Source organism: Sceloporus occidentalis, unplaced genomic scaffold (genome assembly GCF_023333645.1).
Source record: "Sceloporus occidentalis isolate IW3139 unplaced genomic scaffold, rSceOcc1.0.p SCAF_1, whole genome shotgun sequence".
NCBI classification, from domain to species: Eukaryota; Metazoa; Chordata; class Lepidosauria; order Squamata; family Phrynosomatidae; genus Sceloporus; species Sceloporus occidentalis.
This window is the reverse complement of record NW_028316981.1, coordinates 22,424,530-22,443,263: the sequence shown is the minus strand read 5'-3', so window position 1 is coordinate 22,443,263 and position 18,734 is coordinate 22,424,530. Positions and strand designations below refer to the sequence as shown.

General features: G+C 40.3%; 1 protein-coding gene across 2 annotated transcripts; it reads left to right on the top strand.

Annotated features, from left to right (window-relative positions):
* Positions 1-185: 185 nt before the first annotated feature.
* Positions 186-17,836, top strand: LOC149321140 (butyrophilin subfamily 1 member A1-like). Of its 2 annotated transcripts, none has more exons than XM_089515958.1 (8): positions 186-443; positions 1,763-1,904; positions 4,777-5,124; positions 7,855-8,136; positions 9,494-9,598; positions 11,414-11,434; positions 13,252-13,284; positions 14,819-17,836. In XM_089515958.1, exons 2-8 carry the CDS (start codon positions 1,805-1,807, stop codon positions 15,340-15,342), a joined length of 1,413 nt encoding a protein of 470 aa, XP_089372084.1. In that variant the 5' UTR covers positions 186-443; positions 1,763-1,804; the 3' UTR covers positions 15,343-17,836. The 2 variants fall into 2 exon arrangements, with proteins under 2 accessions (XP_089372084.1, XP_089372075.1); XM_089515949.1 differs by having other exon boundaries at positions 186-567.
* The last annotated feature ends 898 nt before the right edge of the window (positions 17,837-18,734 follow it).

Sequence of the window (18,734 nt, the reverse complement as noted above, 5' to 3'; positions counted from 1 at the left end):
TTATTTGAGTAAAAAAGGCATTTCAACAACTGTTCAAGCCTCCAACACAAACTGAGATAATTATCTCTAAAAGTTCACGGAGTAAACTGACGGCTGGCGATTAGCTGCATTTGACGTTGACTTAAAACCTGGCCTCCTTCCCTCTTTCGTCATTCCATGTGTTGGCCATTGATAAGACCAAAAGAGGTAGAAAGTTTTACTTTCTACTGAAGGTTTCCATAAAGACCAACTTAATAGAGAAGTGACTGACAACTCAAAGTTGCAGGAACTTTCTGAACGTCGTGCTTCTATACATTGATTGATCAAGTACAGCCATGGAAAAAAGCCCTATAACCAGAGATTAATGAAAAAGAGGAGAAACACTCTGAACTGGTTTTTGTTTTAAGGAAATGGAAGCTCAAAGAGATCCAAGAAATTGGTGACAAGTGCTGTTCATCCCTAAGGTAAAGGAAAATATTACAATGGATGATTTTGCAGTGGCTTATAGAGCAAGAGGTCTGGTGCAGTTTTAAGGAACAAGATCATTCATTGAGAAGATTTTCAGTCACAATGCTTCCAAAGGCGAAGGTGAGCATGTCTTTGTGTGTATGCATGTGTGTATGGAGGGGATTTTTACTCCTATGTTCTGCAGTTTTCATATCCACTCCTCTTCTAGATTTGTGGGGCTGTGGGTGAATCTAGGAAAGTCGCCCTTTTCCGCTCTGCCAGTGATTCTTTTTCTGGATCAGAGGCCTCCCACAGAAGATAATGTGACATATAAACATATATTGTAAATAGAAAAACCCAGTGTGTATAGTGGTTAGAGTACTGGACTGGCATTTGGAAGATCAAGGTTCCAATCCCCTTGAAATTCATTAGGAGTTATGAACCGATCACTGTTTCTCAGCTTCACTTTACCCCACAGGTTTATTATTATTATTATTATTATTATTATTATTATTATTATTATTATTATTTCTATCCTGCCTTTTCCCAAGATTAACAACACTAACAGCTGTGTAACATACAACACTCCCTTTTTTTTTTGTCTGGGGTTGTTTAAATACAGTGAATGCAAGTATCCAACTGAACTGAAGTACTTTAAAATCTCGTGGATTCACGAGAAAGATTTGTGGCCTAATATCATACTAGATAGTCAGAGACAGCAATGTGGCTATAGAACTGCAGCTTGAAGCATGGCCTCACATTCATTTAATAGGAGGTATAGCACAAGGTCACCCCATGAATTTCACAGCTCAGTGCATCCAAGTTCTACCAAGTCTGAGCACAACACACTTCAGTGCTATGGCATACGGGTTTCTTTTGGGATGTTGGGGAAGTAAACATTTGTGAGGAGAGAAAAATCAAGATATTCTACAACTGCCTGTTTATTTACAAACCTAGCCTAAACGAATAAGCTATGCCATAAAATCTTTGTTTCTCTACTTATGTAAGAGCAACATAAGCTCAGCATTTGTGGCTACCAGCCACAAGGAACCACTACCCAAATAAAAAAATAAAAATAAAGAAAGCACTTTTAGCCATAAAACCTTATGGATAGAGGAAGAGGACCATGTGGTATGAATAAATGGCTTGTTTATAGCAGAGAGCTGCTGTGGTGTGGTGTGAGCATTGGTCTATGACTCTGAAGATCAGGGTTTGAATTCCCACTCAGGCATGGAAACTCATTGGATTACCTTGGACAAGCCATACTATCTCAGCCTCAGAGGATAACAAAGGCGATCTTTCTAATGTTTCTTTCTTTTATTTTTTTCCCATACAGTTTGCTTTGTTCCCTGGGGATAAGAATAAGAAAAGAAAGAAAATGAAACCATCTGCTTTCCCTCAGGACCCAGGAATGAATTCCTACCTGTTCCTTTTCATCCTTTTCTTTGTTATTTTACCTGTTAATAATGCGGGCCCTGGTAAGAATCCTCTCTGTATTAGCTATGTCTGAAATGTATTTTCAGGAAGGACAAGGCCCTTTCACACTACACAGTTATAGTAAATCCCAGCATTTTGTAGAATAATGTCGTGGCAGTTAAAATGAAACCAGAGCACTCTGCCTGCGTAGTGCAAATGGGCCCAGATGAAAAATGTTTATTAATATTTCTTAAACATAAACTTCTCATATAAATATATACATGAGCATACCTCAGATAATGAAGTAAATGTGTTCCTGGGCATTACTTCTGCAATAGAAATGTTAATACCAGAGGCAGAAATAAGGTGATCAGGAAATGTTTCAGCAAGCTTTTTATCCAAAATTAACAATATGCACACATGAAATGCGACACTCAGTTCAGATCGGTCTTGTATAAGTAAACAAAAACATATTTAATTCTCTAGAGACCACCTGAATGCTTCTTCCAAAATGCATCCAGGGATGATTTTTTGATTTACCACTCTTCATTTTTAAAAAAAAAAATATTTCCATTTTGGTAACTAACTATAAAAATGTATGCTTTTTTGCTGTCTGACTTGCTCTTTCTTACCTTTTATCTCTGTTTTGCTGTTCTTGCACGGTTATTAAAGGATTCTAGATGCATCTGCTATTTACCTTTGCCTGCTGTAGACAAACACATTTATTATTATAGGAGGACTGGCTAGAAAGACATATAAAACTGAAACTCTCTGGCTGCATCTGCATTGCAGAATTAATGCAGTTTGACACTGTTTTAACTCCCACGCTCAGTACTATGGAATTCTGGAATTTGTAGTTTTGTGAGACATTTAGCCTTCTCGTCAGAGAGCTCTGATGCCTCAACTAACTACAAAACCCAGGCTTCTATAGGATGGAGTCATGACAGTTAAAGCAATTTCAAGCTGCATTAATTCTTCAGTGTGACTGCAGCCTGTGATTCTCCATCCCCCTTTAACCATCCTCCCCATGCCAATGCTGCTTAAAAAATCTTTCCAGGTAGACAGAAGATGAGGAGGAAAAGGGAAAGTCAGACATACAATGACTTTGTAAAAAGGCGCTTCCCTAGCAGAGGTGTTGTTTACTAAGGTATGCATTTACTATTGATTGACTGAATATGTAATAAAACATATTGCACACCATTCAGAGCTACTAACAGTAATCAAATTAAATAATAAAATACGATAATAAAATATGTAATAAAAACCTGCTGAGAGACTAATGAAGATAAGACACATAAAACATAGAACATTTCTATCTGAAAAAGAAAGTCTTTGTGATATGTCAGTACAGATTCAAAGAAGATGATGATCTAATTTGTAGTGCAGGGGTGGGAAAGTGGGAAAGTGGGAAAGCCTTAGGCCTTGGATTATCTAATCTTGGATTAGATTTGGATTATCTAATTTTCATAGGTCTTTTCAGAAAGTCCCTTATCTGCTTATTTTTTGGATAGTTCTAGCATGGTTTGAACTGTGGACCTTTCAGATGGCAAGCCAAATTTGCTAACCACTCCTCTACTGAAATTGTGGCAGATGTATTCCTTCTGTGGCCCAAGACCTTCTGCTTGCTGATGCAGAGCAGCACATGGCACCCCCACTTACTCAAGACAAGGTGTATATTACCTCCAGGCTATTTTGACCCCTTGAGGTGAAAATTTTGCAGGTGCCTCTTCTCATCCCTTGTAGTAAAAGTACAAGAAAAATGAACTGAATAACTCAGTTATCTTTTCATGTTTCCCCAGACCAGTTCCCCGAGGCAGCTTTGTCATTCCATCTAATGAGAGTTCAAAGACATAGACATATTAGTCTGGAATATCAGTATGAAAAAAATGATCTTGTACCATCTATGAGACTAATTGGGTGAAAGACAGTGTAGCATAAGCAACTGAGAAAGTAGATGAAGTCTACAAAAGCTTATGTTACAACTTCTTTTGCTCAGAACTTTATCACATGAGGCTATAAAAGCAGAATTTTAACCGGATAAAAGTTTTTTTTGGCGGGTACATATCATATGACATCGTGTCCGCCCTGCCGCCACCTTGCATTCAATTAGTTACGCAAGTGCACTTTTTTATTGATGGGGAAAACCCACCAATAGGTTCTCAATCTCATTGCTATTCCATGCCTTCATGCGATAGGTTTCTTTTGCTGAAATTTCACTTCTCAGGCAGTCATGTTTTGTAAGTAAGTGTCATTCTGTTCTTCTACCCCTTCCCCTTCATGGCGATCACAGCCACCAACACCATAAAGCTGGCTGCTGGATTCACACAACAGCCAGTTTCAGGAGGCAGTTGGCAACAGCGATTGCTTGTGTCACCCCCCCCCCCCAAAGCGTGGGGTTGCTGTGTGAATATGCACACACCAGCACCACAATTCGGGAGGAGGAGAAGCAGTGATTGCGGCTGCCAACAGCTTCCCAAAGCCTGCTGCTTTGTGCACATTCACACAGCTTTAGGAGGTGGTTGACAGCTGCAATTGCTCATTCCTTACCCTTCTTCCTGAATGTGGCATTTGGCAGTGCAGAAAACACATCACACAACCATGGATTGCCCAAGTGCTAGCACGGGGAAAAGTGCAATAAGAAATCATGTCAAACTGTGATGCTTCCATTCTTAAACTAGTGTGATTGTGGTGGGACAAGAAGGTGATGTGACAAAGTCCTCAGTCTCAAAGGTGCTACAAGATCCCTTTGCATACATTCAATCTAATGTTAAAGCCATCCCTAATGTATTCAACATAATGGTTTAGTTTGTTACGGCACCCTTTTTTGTTTGTTGCTGTGGCTCATGATTTGGGAATCACTCATCTAAATAAGCCCCAAGTATATCCTGAATAGCTGTGTGCGCTGACTTGTTCTGTGTTTGGTACATTTCACAGTCCAGTTGACAGTGAATGGACCACTCCACCCAGTCACTGCCTCTTTGAGTGAGGATATTGTGCTACGCTGTCATCTGTCCCCCAGAACAAGTGCTGAAAACATGGAGATAACATGGTTTCGCTCCCAGAACTCTTCCTATGTGCATCTTTATCACAGTGGCAAAGATCATTTGGAAAAGCAGCAGCTTGAATACCAAGGAAGAACAGAAATTTTGACAGATGGCATTAGCGACGGAAAAATTGGCCTGAGAATTCTTAATGTCAGCTTTTTTGACGAAGGACAGTACCATTGCTCTGTTAAGAACAGGAGCTTCCACCAGGAAGCCATACTGGATATAAAAGTGGCTGGTAAGTGATAAGTGAATCTTTTTCTAACTTTTAAATAACACCTGTACTTGTTATCTGACCAATTCTAAGGCTGTGCATTTAAGACTGTTCTACAAAGTAGAATGTGTGACAGGTTTCCTCGAGGCACATTCTATCAGAGCACTTCCGTACTGTCTCTCATCTTGTTGTTTGGGAAGGATGACAGCCAGGTTTCCATAAGACCATGATTCCCAATCTTGATTCCTCAGATGTTGTTGTACTACAGTTCCCATTATTCCAGCCAGCATGGTTGAAAGTAAAGTATTCTGGCAGCTGTATGTGGTCTCACAAAATCTGAAAGTTTGTTGTTAACTGCTCTCAAGTTGACTTCAACTTCTGGCAAAACTCTGAATGGGAAACCTCCAAGTCACACTGTATCAACAACCCTGCTCAGGTCTTGCACACTCAGGGCCGTGACTTCCTTGATTGGAGACCCTATCACATGGGATAAAAAACCCAGCTTATCTTTCCCAAGTTGATTTCTAATTCATGAGGCAGCCAGGTCCTATCATATGTAAATCTCTGTCGAAATCCCCGGTCAGATCCAGCCCAGGTCGAAGCCATGGCCAGGTGGCCCTTTTTTGAAAACGGAAGCTTCTGACTTCACAAAATGGCTGCCAAAGCATCTCTGGGGACTCGGGCTGTTTCCGCGAAGCTATTTTGGCAGCGATTTACATATGATAGGACCCGGCTAATTCCCGAATTAGAATTCAGTTCGGGAAAGGTAAGCCAGTTTTTTTACCCCATGCAATAGGGTCCCGAGTCTCTCCATCTGGAATGCTTTCTTCTTCTTTTCCTACTGCCTTCTACCTTACCAAGCGTCATTGTATTTTCTAGTAAGTCATGTCTTTGCATATCTCCAAAGCAGGACAGTCTCAGTATAGATATTCTGGCTTCTAGGGAGAGGTAAGGCTTGATTTGCTCTAGGAATTACCATAATTATATAATGTGAACAGGCCCCAGGACTATTTAGGTAAGTTAACTTCCAATCCTTCAGGGAGGTGAGGGGTGGTGATGTTATGCCCAGGTTTGTAAGGGCAACCTGTTTTAGCCTGAGAGCGTGTAATGAAAATTTCTCTTACTATGGACTTATTCAGAGCAGAGCTGACACAGACAGTGAGACACCAAATTTGGTTTTAAACACTATGCATGTAACATTTATTAAATCACAAAAGTAATACAAGCATTGATTATCAAGAGCTCTTTCATTCACTCACACATTTATACAATACTCTCACACACTTTCCTTCCACTGAACATTGATCAGTTGTTCTCGAAGGCTGGGGGTGACTTCATTGCGCGGTAGATGTCAACCAACGTGAGGATGAAAGCCGAGGGTCTTTATACTTTTCTTCTCTCTGGCTTTTGGTTGCTGAAGTCTTGCAATATTACAGCCCATTACTCAACTTCTTCTTTCGGGAGGAGACAGGCTGTTCAAAGCAGTTCATTCTGTTCAAAGCAGTCCATTGTCCTGTCAGTTCCTCTTCATTGCAACTCAAGAGAAAAAGCACCCTCCTGGTCATAGTTCGACACACCTGAACAGCACCCAGCTTTAGCTTCGACATTCCTCAGCCTTTCCTTGTCTCAGTTGCCAAATCCCTCCTTCACATCAATGCTCTGCGTGGAACCATCTTGTTTGGTTCTTTAGCTTGTTTTAAAACCCCATTCCTTGGTTCTTTGGTTCTTCAGCTCTGGGTTTAAGTCAGAACTCACTCATTTGTCTTACAGTGAAAGCAGGAGAAACATTTTTGGCAATAGCTGTGTTGACAAAATACAACAAATTCCACAAAAGAATGATACCTTTATTGTCCAACTAAAATGCACAAAAAACATCATGCCAGCTTTTGAAGCCTCGCTATCTTTGTCATCAGCCAAAGATCTGTAAAATCTTGTAAGAGAAGAAAAATAATGTCATTAGAGTGACAGGCCTACATTTTGTTGCAGATGTTACTTCTGTTGTCAGTTAAGATGGTCTGGAGGGATTTCAATGCAGACAGAGGTCACTCCCCTTCTTGGCCATTTGGGGACAAGGGATGAAGCACAACAAATGGCCAATAAAAAAATTTCAACTCCATTAGCAACAGAAACGTAACTTTGAAGTCAAAGGCTTCCATGGCCAGCATCCATGGTTTTTTTGTGGGTTTTTCGGACTATGTGGCCACGTTCTAGAAGAGTTTGTTCCTTCGGATGCCAGCCACAGATGCTGGTGAAACATCAGGAATAAACTCTTCTAGAACATGGCCACATAGCCCAATCCCCCCCCCCCCGCAACCCCTATAGAAATGTAATTTCCCCCAGTAACACAGAATTTGTTTTCTGTTACTAATGGAGTTGTAATTTTATTGTGGGATGTGATGTTCTTGATTTATGATGACCCTAAGGTGAAGCTATCATAGGGTTTTCTTGGCAAGTTTCTTCAGAGGAGGTGTGCCTTTGCCATTGCCATCCTCTGCACATGAGACAGTGTGACTTGCCCAAGTTCACTCAGTGTGTTTGTATGGCTGAGACAGGATTTGAACCCTGGTCTCCAGAGTCATAGTCCAGTGCTCAAACTACTACACCATGCTGTCTTTTATTGCCTTTTATCCCGAGTCCCTTTAGCTTACCTCCAGTGAATAGTTGCCATTATCGTTGACAGGTGATTTTAACATGTGGCTTTGAATAAGTTATTGCCACTTTAAATATACACATTTGTTTTTGTCTGAAATCTAGCATCAGGTTCCAGTCCTCTGATTTCAATTGAAAGGTATCAGGAGAAGGGGATATACTTGGTTTGTCGATCCTGGGGTTGGTACCCAAAGCCTGAGGTCTGGTGGAGAGATCCCAGTGGGAGGCATCTACCATCACTGTCTAAGGAAATATCCCAGAAGAACAATGGGCTGTTTGAAGTAGAGAAGGGCATTCTCTTAACAGGGAGTTCAAATCAGCCCTTGACCTGTGTGGTCAGGAACATCCTCCTCAACCAGGAAAAGGGATCAACTATTCACATGGCAGGTAATGTTGCAAGAAACTGTGTGTGTGTCTATATCTAAGGCTATGATGTGATGGTATGGATGAATTCTGAATAACCAGAATTGACACCAAAATCCTCGGGACACCTAATTCAAAATAAAGACAGAGAAGTCCCTTATTACATTTTTATCTGTTTTGCACCTTTCCCTCTGGTGTGCTCAAAGTCTTCTCAGTGGCTTCTCCACAGGAGGCTAGGTTAGCAAAAAGCGTTTCATTCAAGCTGTCATTTAATGATCAGTTGCTTGCACCAAGTCATTTTTATGGGGTAGGGCATGGTATTTTTAACTTTATGTTTTCAATTATTTTACACTTTTAATCCAACCAGGGCTGACCCTACTTCCAAGATCAAACGGGATCTGATGCCTTTAGGGTATTTAGGCCCTGTTCACTTCTATTTATTATCTCTTTCCCTTTTAAGCATTTTTCCAAACTACCTTGGCTCCCAGGTTGGGAGGAAGGCAAGTTAAATTAAATAAAATAAAACAATGCAATAAATAAAATAAAGCAATGCAATGCAATAAAATATCAGGAATAAACTCTTCTAGAACATGGCCACATAGCCCGAAAAACCCACAAAAAACTTCGACTTCACAATGCAATAAATGTAGGAAACATGTCTCCACTCTTCCCCACTTGAGAATATTGTTCCAACTGTGATTTCATCATTCCAAAATGATTCAAAAACAATGGAGTAACAAGGCAGCTCCAAAAAAATATATGCAGCAGAACAGGGTGGACCACCTATGGCCCTTTAGATGTTTTGGTACTGGAACTACAAGTATGCTTCACCCTTAAACTATACTGGCTAATGCTGATAGGAGTTGCAATACAACACCATCTGGAGGGCACAAGTTGCCCACTCCTGGTTTTAAGGGGTTGAAGGCGTCTAGTCTTCCATTAGTGAATGACTAGTCCCATTCCTTATCATTGGGCATAAAGCAGATGGGAACAGGATTTCAATGATATCTAGATGGTCTTAGGTTCCCCAGCCCTGGTTTTAAGAATAATACATTTCAATTGCAACAGGAGATAAACATTTAAAGATGGACACCAGTCACCTGTAGGTGGGCGAATTAACATCTTAGTCCTATAAGACCATATGTCAGCACACAGTGACTGAAGTGTAGAGCAAACCCAGTATGTAGAACCATTTGAAGTTTAGATATATCAGTGTTTCTAGTACTGGATCATAAGAAAAGTGAAACACAAAAACTTGATTCCGGTTTGTTTGGTTTTTCCCCTTTAATTTCAACCCTAATAGTAATAATAATAATATCATCATCATTATCGTCATCTTCATCATCATTATGATCAGAGATTTTTCTGTTTCCCCCCCCAGATAACCTCTTCACAATGATTTCCTCTTGGACAGCTGGTCTGTGTGTATCACTCCTAATATCTTTTGGCCTCGTTATTGCTATTCTTTATTTGATTAACAGAAACAGTGAGTAATTACATAGCAGTCTTATAGTTTCATTATTTGGTTTAAGCAAATAACGTTGAATCAAGACAACTAATAAATAAATTTATTATGGTGCACAGGCTGTCATGGACTCTGTCCAGTTTATCAGATGGAAATATTAAACTCAAAGTGCAGATTATATACATGTACTAGGGTGGGAGCTGAACTGCAAAGAATGGCATTCAAAAACCCTGAAATACAAAAAGGACTGCAGTTCAATTCTCTGGCTTCACTCTTTCCCCTCCCCCATGTGTACATACATACATTTGCCACTTTGAGTTTCATATACTGGATAAAGTGAATAGAAAAAAAATTATGCCACAATAAAATTAAGATTCTGCACGTTTTTGCTTTTTATCCTGCAATAGATGACTTGTATATGGGTGAAAATAGGGTTTTGTTTTGGTTTTTTTGCTCATCTATTTCTTGTTAAAGAGATAGTTTTTAAAATATCTGGCTTTCTGATTTCCGTGTCCTTTAAGGGCCCTTTGACGCTGCACAATTATAGTGCTATCGTATCATTCCACTTACATTGTCATAACAACACTTTGTGGGATTTCCAGTTTAGAGAGTAGTATTTAATGCCTCATCAAACTACAAGAACCAGGATTCCGAGGAAAGAGGAAAGCCTCCCACCCATCAGGCTTGAAGCTGTTGTGATAATTTGGACAAGAGACTTGCAGGTTGCTAACAACGGTGTGCCACCACATGCCTGCTTTCAAAAACAGTAGTAGGGTTTATTTGTTTTTAAAAGATCTTCATAAAAGTCAAAGTAGCTAAAAGTCTGAAAAATTAAAGGGCTGTATCCAGCACAGGACTTGTCCTTGTGTAAGAGCAGACTCCCAGTCTCAGTAGGGAGGACGCATAAGATCCCTCGTTCTCATTACAGAACATCCCTTCAATACCCCCAGAAACCTGCTCTGGCTGACTGTAAGACCTTCCAGATCTGGTTTCAGAACCTCTGAGGACTTTGTGGGGAAGGGGTCAAAAATGCCAGTGTCATGTTGAATTTAAAACAAAATCTCCCAAAAATTTAAAAAATAAAATAAAAGAAGAAAATAAGGCAGTGCTAATTCTTTTCCTGATCATTATTTTATTATCATTTTAAATATTGCATCATTGTTTTTATTGCTGTCATTGATGTTGCTGATGGGTGTTGACAGAAGTGATGTTCTCTTGGTTAATGCTGTTGTGTTGTGCACCTTCAAGTCATTTCTGACTTGTGGAGATCCTAAGGTGAACCTATCCTGGAGTTATCTTAAGAGAATTTGTTCAGAGGGGCTTTTCCCTTTGCCATCCTAGGCTGAGAGAGTGACTTGCCCAAGGTCACCCAGTGTGTTTCAATGACCAAGCAGGGATTCAAATCCTGGTCTCTCATTGTCCTAATGAAACTCTCAAACCACAACACCACACTGGCTCTTGTACAAGATTTGTACTGCTTTCTTATTGCATTATTATTTTATTCTTGCTTCTATTTACTCACCTGTAGATGGGTAAGAAGAAGAAGAAGCAAGAATGAAACTTAAATTAATAACACCATAGTAAAAATCATAATTTCTATCATCTCTTGTCATCAAGATCTATCACAGCAGATGAGTAAGAATGAATGAAGCTCAGTGAAATGGATGCATTGAGTGGAGGGTTGTACGCAATGTCCAGTGTGGTCCCTTGAACTCTATGATTCTATGAAAATCAATGACATATAGCCATAAAGGTCTGATGACAAGCTTGCACGGGTACATGTTTACAGCAATAACAGTAATTTTTATTTTCTTTTTGTTGTTGTTTGGTTTCTAGGAAAGCTCATCACAGAACTGAGTAAGTGACTCTATTTCTTTTGAGTGTGTGTGTGTGTGGGGGGGGGGGGGGGGGAGGGAGGTATGAAACACAGTCCAGTGTAGAGTTAGTCAGTCTTAAACCACTGAGTTTGATAATTTTAAGCATACAGCACAATTGTCAACATAATATTCAGAAGTTGATACCACCGATTTTACTTTCTTGTAAGTGTGCTTTGGATGTCACTTTTCCATATGAAAGGGAATACAGTGGACCCTTGTTCTATGCTGGAGTTTGGTTCAAAGATCCCCCGTGGATAACAAAATCTGTGTATGCTCAAGTCCCATTAAATATAATAACATAGCAAAATGGTGCCCCTTATAAAAAAATGGAAAATCAAGGTCTGATATTTGAAATTTATACTTTTTAAAACATTTTCAAACCATGTATGCTTGAATCCATGAATAAAAAATCCGTGTATAAGAAAGGCTGACTGCATTGTCAATATCAGTTTTATAATCTTAAAAAAACCAACAACAAATTAAAAGGATCCCTGGTGGCACAGTGATTAAATGTCAGTACTGCAGCCACAATGTTGTGAGTTCAGTCCCAGAGGTCGCCAGGTTGACTCAGCCTTCCATCCTTTTGTAGCTCAGTAAAATAAGTACGCAGTTTGTTGGGGGCAATTGGTTAACACAGTGTAAACTGGTTTGTAAACTGGTTAGAGAGTGCTTAATTTACTGTGATGTGGTATAGAATTGTAAAGTGCTATTGCTATTAAAGGTCTGTAGCAAAATCTATGACTGAAACACCATATGGATCCTAGGAACAAAGAAAGCTGCATTATATCCAGTCAAATCAGTGGTCCATCAAGGTTAGTCTTTTCTGGGTCTTCCAGGTTTTAGACAGAAACATTGCTCCACTTTATCTGGATATGTCAAAGACTGAACCTGGGTCTACTGACATGCAAAGCATGCACACTTGACCGTGAACTATGCTTCCTTCTTGTGAGTAGATAATGACTAATGCTCTGTTTCAGGGGCTTTTCAAACCTGTTCATTTTTTTTAAGCTATAAAAAATTTAAATTTTTGAATGACAGGCCTGCCAACCTCTCACCAAGTGGTTAAACCCTCTGCTTTCCCCATTGCTAGAATTGGAAGAATTCATCAAATTGAAGTAAAACAGTGTTTCGGAACCTAGAAATTGAATTATTGTAATGGGGATACTTGTATAATTAGTTTTTGAAGAACTGGAGATGATGTATGTTTTAAATAATAATACACCCTACATCACAGTTATTACTAAAACATTCAGTAATTTTGGGAAAGAACAAGTACTTATGCCTGATTTCCCATCAATACAAATAAAGCCTTATCACTCAATGCATTCTCAGATGACATAGAAAAACCACACCAAAATAAGGTGGTCTCTAAAATAAACATGTGAGTTTTATTATCTGATCACAAAAGGATGCCTTAAAATGATGTAGAAAATAACCCTGGGGTGACCATACCATGTCAAAAAGAAACAATGGCCCCATACTGACAGGCCAAAATAAAGCTGCTTCGAGTCACTTTGGAGGTATGCTATGTCAATGATACATGCGTCCCAAGAATCCAGAAGCTGCACCAAAGCTGCGCTATAGTCCTTAGGCCTGGATCGTGGCTTTGGCATGGCTTCCAAACTCTTAGGACTCATGAATCACTGAAACAGCATACCTCCAAAGTGACTCAAAGCAGCTTTATTTTGGCCTGTCTGTATGGGGCCACTGTCAAGCCTTGAGCAAATTGTGATTTTTATTACATATGTAATTTTCCTGAGCTTTTTTTTCTTTCCCCAATTGTCTGGTCTCTTTTAGGTTGGAGGAAAATGGTGGTGCCAATAGAGAAAGGTAAATAGCTATTACGTTGATTTTTGCATGCTTGGACAGCATTATAATTTGTCTGTCACTTCAGGTATGCATTCTGACATTGCATTTTAATAAGGTGGAAACTCTATAGTTTTCACACTGCAAATTTATAGTAGTTTAATTCCACTTTAATTACCATGGCTCCATCTTATGGAAACTTGGAATTTAGCTTGGTAAGATATTTAGCAGTATCCTATCCACCACCTTTAACTTTAGCATTAAATCTCTCTGGTAAATAATTTGTTCATATTAATGTTTAATACATTCAAGTTCCTGATGCAATTTTTCTGTTGGGAGAAGACACACACTTGTAAAATTGTCATCATCTTTTTAAGGATGAGGTCTAATATTTAAATGTAAGAACCTGCCATTATTCACATAGTCATGTTTTGGAATGATATCTAGTCAGGGTGCATATCATACTGAGTTCTATCAATTTATTTTGGCGCAGAACAAGGCCAGTGTGATTTTAGGCTGCATCAATAGAGGTATAGTGTCTAGATCAAGGGAAGTAATAGTGCCACTCTATTCTGCCTTGATCTGGTCCCACCTGGAATATTGTGTCCAGCTCTGGGCCCCACAATTCAAAAGGGACATTGTGTGTGTTTCCCTTCGTGGCACTTCATGAGGCTGCTGCGTCATGCTGCACAAAAGTAAGGTTAGCCTTGACCATGGCTACAATAGTCTCAATTGTTACTGTGGGGATCTTGATATTTTTCTTTAATAAGACACTGGTGTTGTGAAAAAAAATTCATCCAATCCCCAGCACATGTTTATGTTAATGGGTTCTGTCAGATTAACTCCAACTGCCAGTGCCGAAGAGTTGTTCATCTCTCTGACATTTTAGAGGTGTGTGTGTGGGGGGGGCTTAAAAGCGCTAAACATATCTTGAACTTCATACATCATAAAGGTCCTCCCTGGACATCAGTTCACTCCATGCATCTGATGAAGTACACCTAAGTCTACAAAAGCTTATGCTACAACTTTTGCACAGCCATATTTACTTACAAGATCCCTTTGCATATCATCTACTGTGACCCTCAGACTCTGGATTAACTCTGCATGTGTGTATACATGTTCTCTTGAAATTGTTATCTGTATTATTTCAAAATGCAGCCTGTTATAACTGAGGGCCATCCTGCTCATTCTGCCAAATGGATCTCTGGACATTTGAACAAAGTCCTGCTCTGGTGGTATCAGTTTCTTGTTCAGTTGTACAGTTGAGGCCAGGAAGAAAAAGTGAGGCTTTACAGTTCATGTCCAAACATGAATTCAAAAGGTCCAGGGCCCCTAAAATGAGGACCGATATTAATTTTCTAAACAGTACTAATGGAAGAGAATCTATCCTTTTGTTTTCTTCTCACTGTTGGGAAATTCTCCATCTTGTCTGTTGGTAGGGACAGAAGCTGTAGCACCATATGAATAACACCTCAATTTTCTTCCTAACTTATTTCCCCCCCCCCCACTCATCCTACCATCTCTCTCTCTCCTTTCCCATCCCTATTCCATCATGCAGCCAATGTAACACTGGATCCAGACACAGCAAACCATGACTTGATTCTGTCTGCAGACCAGAAGAACGTCATACAAGGCTTCATGTGGAACAGTCTCCCTGACAATCCTCAAAGATTCGACACGGAGCGCTGCGTGTTGGGAAAGGAGGGTTTTTGCTCGGGGAGGCATTACTGGGAAGTGGAAGTGGGCGAAGATGGGTACTGGGCCGTGGGTGTGGCTCGGTACTCTGTAAAGAGGAAAGGGAGGCTCAGCCTTGATCCTGATGAAGGAATCTGGGCTGTGGAGAAGTACTGGGTCCAAACTGTCCAGTACCAAGCTCTTACCATCCCACAGACTCCTCTGCCTCTACGAAAGAGACCCCGGAAACTTGGGATTTATTTGGACTATGAGTTGGAACAGGTGGCTTTTCATGATGTCAACCACAAGATGCACATCTTCACATTCTCCTCAGCAGATTTCAATGGGGAGAAGATTTTCCCTTTCCTGCATGTGGGGGTAGGATGCTGGCTTAGACTGCGCCCTTGATATCTTCCTTGCGATGGGGTCACCCACTACCCATTTAACACAACAGGTCCTAACATTAGGCAGGGTGAGGCAACCGCTCTACTGGTTTGGGATGTTATAGATAGATCAAAAATGGAAACTTCAAATAATTTGTGATTTTATTTTCACTTCCAGAGCTGCCAAGATGGCCAACATTAGATGCTACACTAGTGTATGTGTTTTGGGCAGTGCTTGCTACTTTGCCCGAAGCAGCTGAGTGTTGGGCTTGCCTTGAAGTACATTCAGTGAAAAACTGGGTATTGGAGAGGGGTTTATTTTAACAGTAGATGGAGCAAATAGATGGAGCCAATCCTACATCTTACCTCCCTGTAGCTGGCAAATTGCTTTGGGCAGCTTTGTTCTTTCATAGGGCCTTATCACACAGGGAAAATCAGGGGGAAATAAGGGGGTTAAACAGAGATTATCTCGTGCAAAACATGATATCGCAATTAAGATTTTCACACACATCACAATTAAACTGACAATAAACATTCAACAATCAGGCAATAAACAGCAGCAAATCATTTTTGGGATTTCCCTGTGAATGATTTATTCCTATTTATTGTCTGTTTATTTTCTGTTTAATAGCAATGTCGTGTGAAAATCTTAACTGCGATATCGCATTTTCAATGGGATAATCACTGTTTAAACCCCCAATTTTGCCCCAGTGATAAAGGTTCATAGTCCCAATCCTGGAATGTATCAGTACTAAACAATTATAGCAGTTTAATAGTCATGGTTCCATCCTATGGACTCCTGGGAATGTGAAGATGTACTTAGAACACTCTAATGCCTTCCCTGATTGACAGCACTAAAAGTATCTAAATAACAAGACTATGACAATGAAAGTGGCATATAACTGGGTGGTATAGATACATTTTTGGTTGGTTGTGATGAACCAGGGGAAAATTTGTAGCGCAGAAGCACAGAGGTCAAGCAATAATATATCATAATAATAATACTAGGAAGAGAAAAGAAAACAGAGTATGATGATTCGGTACAGCCAGTATTATTTGAATGTTGGACTTTGGGAAGTCATGGAAACTCGTTTGGTAACCTTTGGCAAGTTGCACTCTCCCAGCCTCAGAGGAAGGCAGCAAAAAAATGCTATGATGAGCTTGCTGAAAGTTGGTGATGACTTGAAGGCACATAACAACAATGAAGATTCAGGCCTTGTTCCTGTTCTTATTACTGTTGAAGTCGCTATCTTACACATACCTTACATAAAGAGAGAGCTTTATTTGGGGTGGATGATGAGAAGGAAACACATGCCTATCACTGTGGGAATCACTGTGTTCATAAGCACTAAAACTTTTTTGTGCATTTAAGGCAAGGCAATGCACATCCTTCTTGTGTGCTTCTCCACTGGTATCTTTTCTGAACCATTGTAGTTTGGGCCAAAGTAGTAGACTCTGCAATCCAGGGTTCTATTCCCAGTTCAGCCATGAAGCCCACTGGGTGATCTTGGGCAAATCACACTTTCTCAGTCTTAGGGAAAGGCAATGGCAAACCTCCTCTGGACAAATCTTGCCAATAAAACCCCAGGATAGGTTTGCTATAAGTTGCTATAAGTCAGAAACAACTTGAAGGTACCCAACAAAAGCGAAGTATAGTGTTAGCGCACTGGAAATGTGAAGTCCTTCTCAAAGGAAGGGGTATGTTTTCTCATGGAAGCTTCACATGCTATGAAATAATAGATAAAGGGGGCTGATTTTGGGCCACATGGCACTTGGGTATTCTTATATTACAGCAGCATGGCTCTCTGTGTTTCTAAGCTTGTTCACATGGTAGAGACTGGGAAGGGAACTGCAGAATAAATGCAGGGATTGAATGAGGAAGCAGTGATGCAAGTGTAAAACCAAGAGCTTCCCCCTTTGCAATATCATTTTCTGGTTTTCTGCTCATATTGCAAAACTGTGATCCCATGTCACACATGTGACATTTGGGAAGCTGAGGGTTACAACCTCACGGTCATATACCATTTTAACCACCATGGCAATATGCTGTGGGTTCCTGGGATCTGCATTTTAGGAATTTGGAATTTTCCACTGGAGAGCTCTAGTGCTCCAGTAAACTACAAATCTCGGAATTCCATAGCCATGGCAGTTAAAGTGGAATATGAGGGTTTAGACTAGGGGTGAAGGACATATGGCCTTCCATCTTACGTTAGACTGCACTTGCCACTATTGGCTATGCAGGTAAGGCTAATGGGAGCTGCAGTAATGCCATCTGGAAGGCTATGGTTCCCATCTCAGCCTCAAACAAAATGTGATGCTCTCTCATTCTCTTAGCCCTTCAGTTGTGATAGTGGGTATAATACTGGCTTGTGTTTTGAGATTGGGAGAAAAATCTACATTTTAGTCCCAACTGTTGAAGACCATGATATTGTCATTAATGACTGAACAACTAACTAGTGCAGATTTTTTGTTAACTCATAATCTCTGTAACATCTTAGTAATAAACAACCTTGAGTTTATGAACTTTGTGATGATTTGTCACTTGTTTTTAAATTTGCCCTCTGTTTCAATTTGTCTGTAATTCTATTTATGGATCCTCAGTTCTACCCACTCAACAGCCGGGAGCTTTAGTATGTCCCACAATTACAAGTTTCCCCTCCATGGCTGGAAAAATGAACATTGTTCCTTACCTGTGAGATGGGGAGATTTCACCCCACTTGGAGCCGAGTTGCATTCTTGGAACTGGTGTCAGGAGGCAAAGAGGTTCCTTGTAGGATTTTCTTTCTCTCTCTTCTTTGCCTATTTCTTCTTCTGTGCAATTGTTGCTATCTTCCCTTTGACTGTTACATGGACTGAACTGTTTGTGGGCTTCTGCCCATACTGGCTGCTACTATGAACGTTGTCCTGCCTATCAGAGCATATGAGGAAGAACAATACAATAGAGCCAGCATGGCATAGTAGTTTGAGCATAGAGCTACAACTCTGGAGACCAGGCCATAAAAACCACTGGGTGACCTTAGCCAAGTCACACTCTCTCAGTCTCTGGGAAAGGCAAGAAAACCCCATGATAGGTTTGCCTTAGGGTCCCCATAAGTTGGCTTGAAGGGACACAACTACCACACTATGGGAGGTTTCCCCATCCACTGCTGTTTCAGCAGCAACTGAGAATGGACTGCATACATCATTACTTATCACACTGTTCTCCAGCATCTCAGAAATGACAGTTGGGTGGAAATGGCTTCAAAAATTGGGTTTTGGAGGGAACCACTGATAGACGTAGCTATGTCTTCCAGCGTGGGATCTCAGCATAATTGCCCAGTTTAAATGGTATTTGAAGAAGCAATGAAGGTGTTGTCAAAAGTATAAGGCCTTGAAGATTTTTACATACCATCTGTATGGCTCTAAAAGCTGCATCAT

Coding starts and splice junctions, on each gene's coding strand:
- LOC149321140 (XM_089515949.1), top strand. CDS start 466: ATGATTTTGCAGTGGCTTATAGAGCAAGAGGTCTGGTGCAGTTTTAAG. Junction 1,905..4,776: donor TGTTAATAATGCGGGCCCTG/GTAAGAATCCTC, acceptor TACATTTCACAG/TCCAGTTGACAGTGAATGGA. Junction 8,137..9,493: donor ATCAACTATTCACATGGCAG/GTAATGTTGCAA, acceptor TTCCCCCCCCAG/ATAACCTCTTCACAATGATT.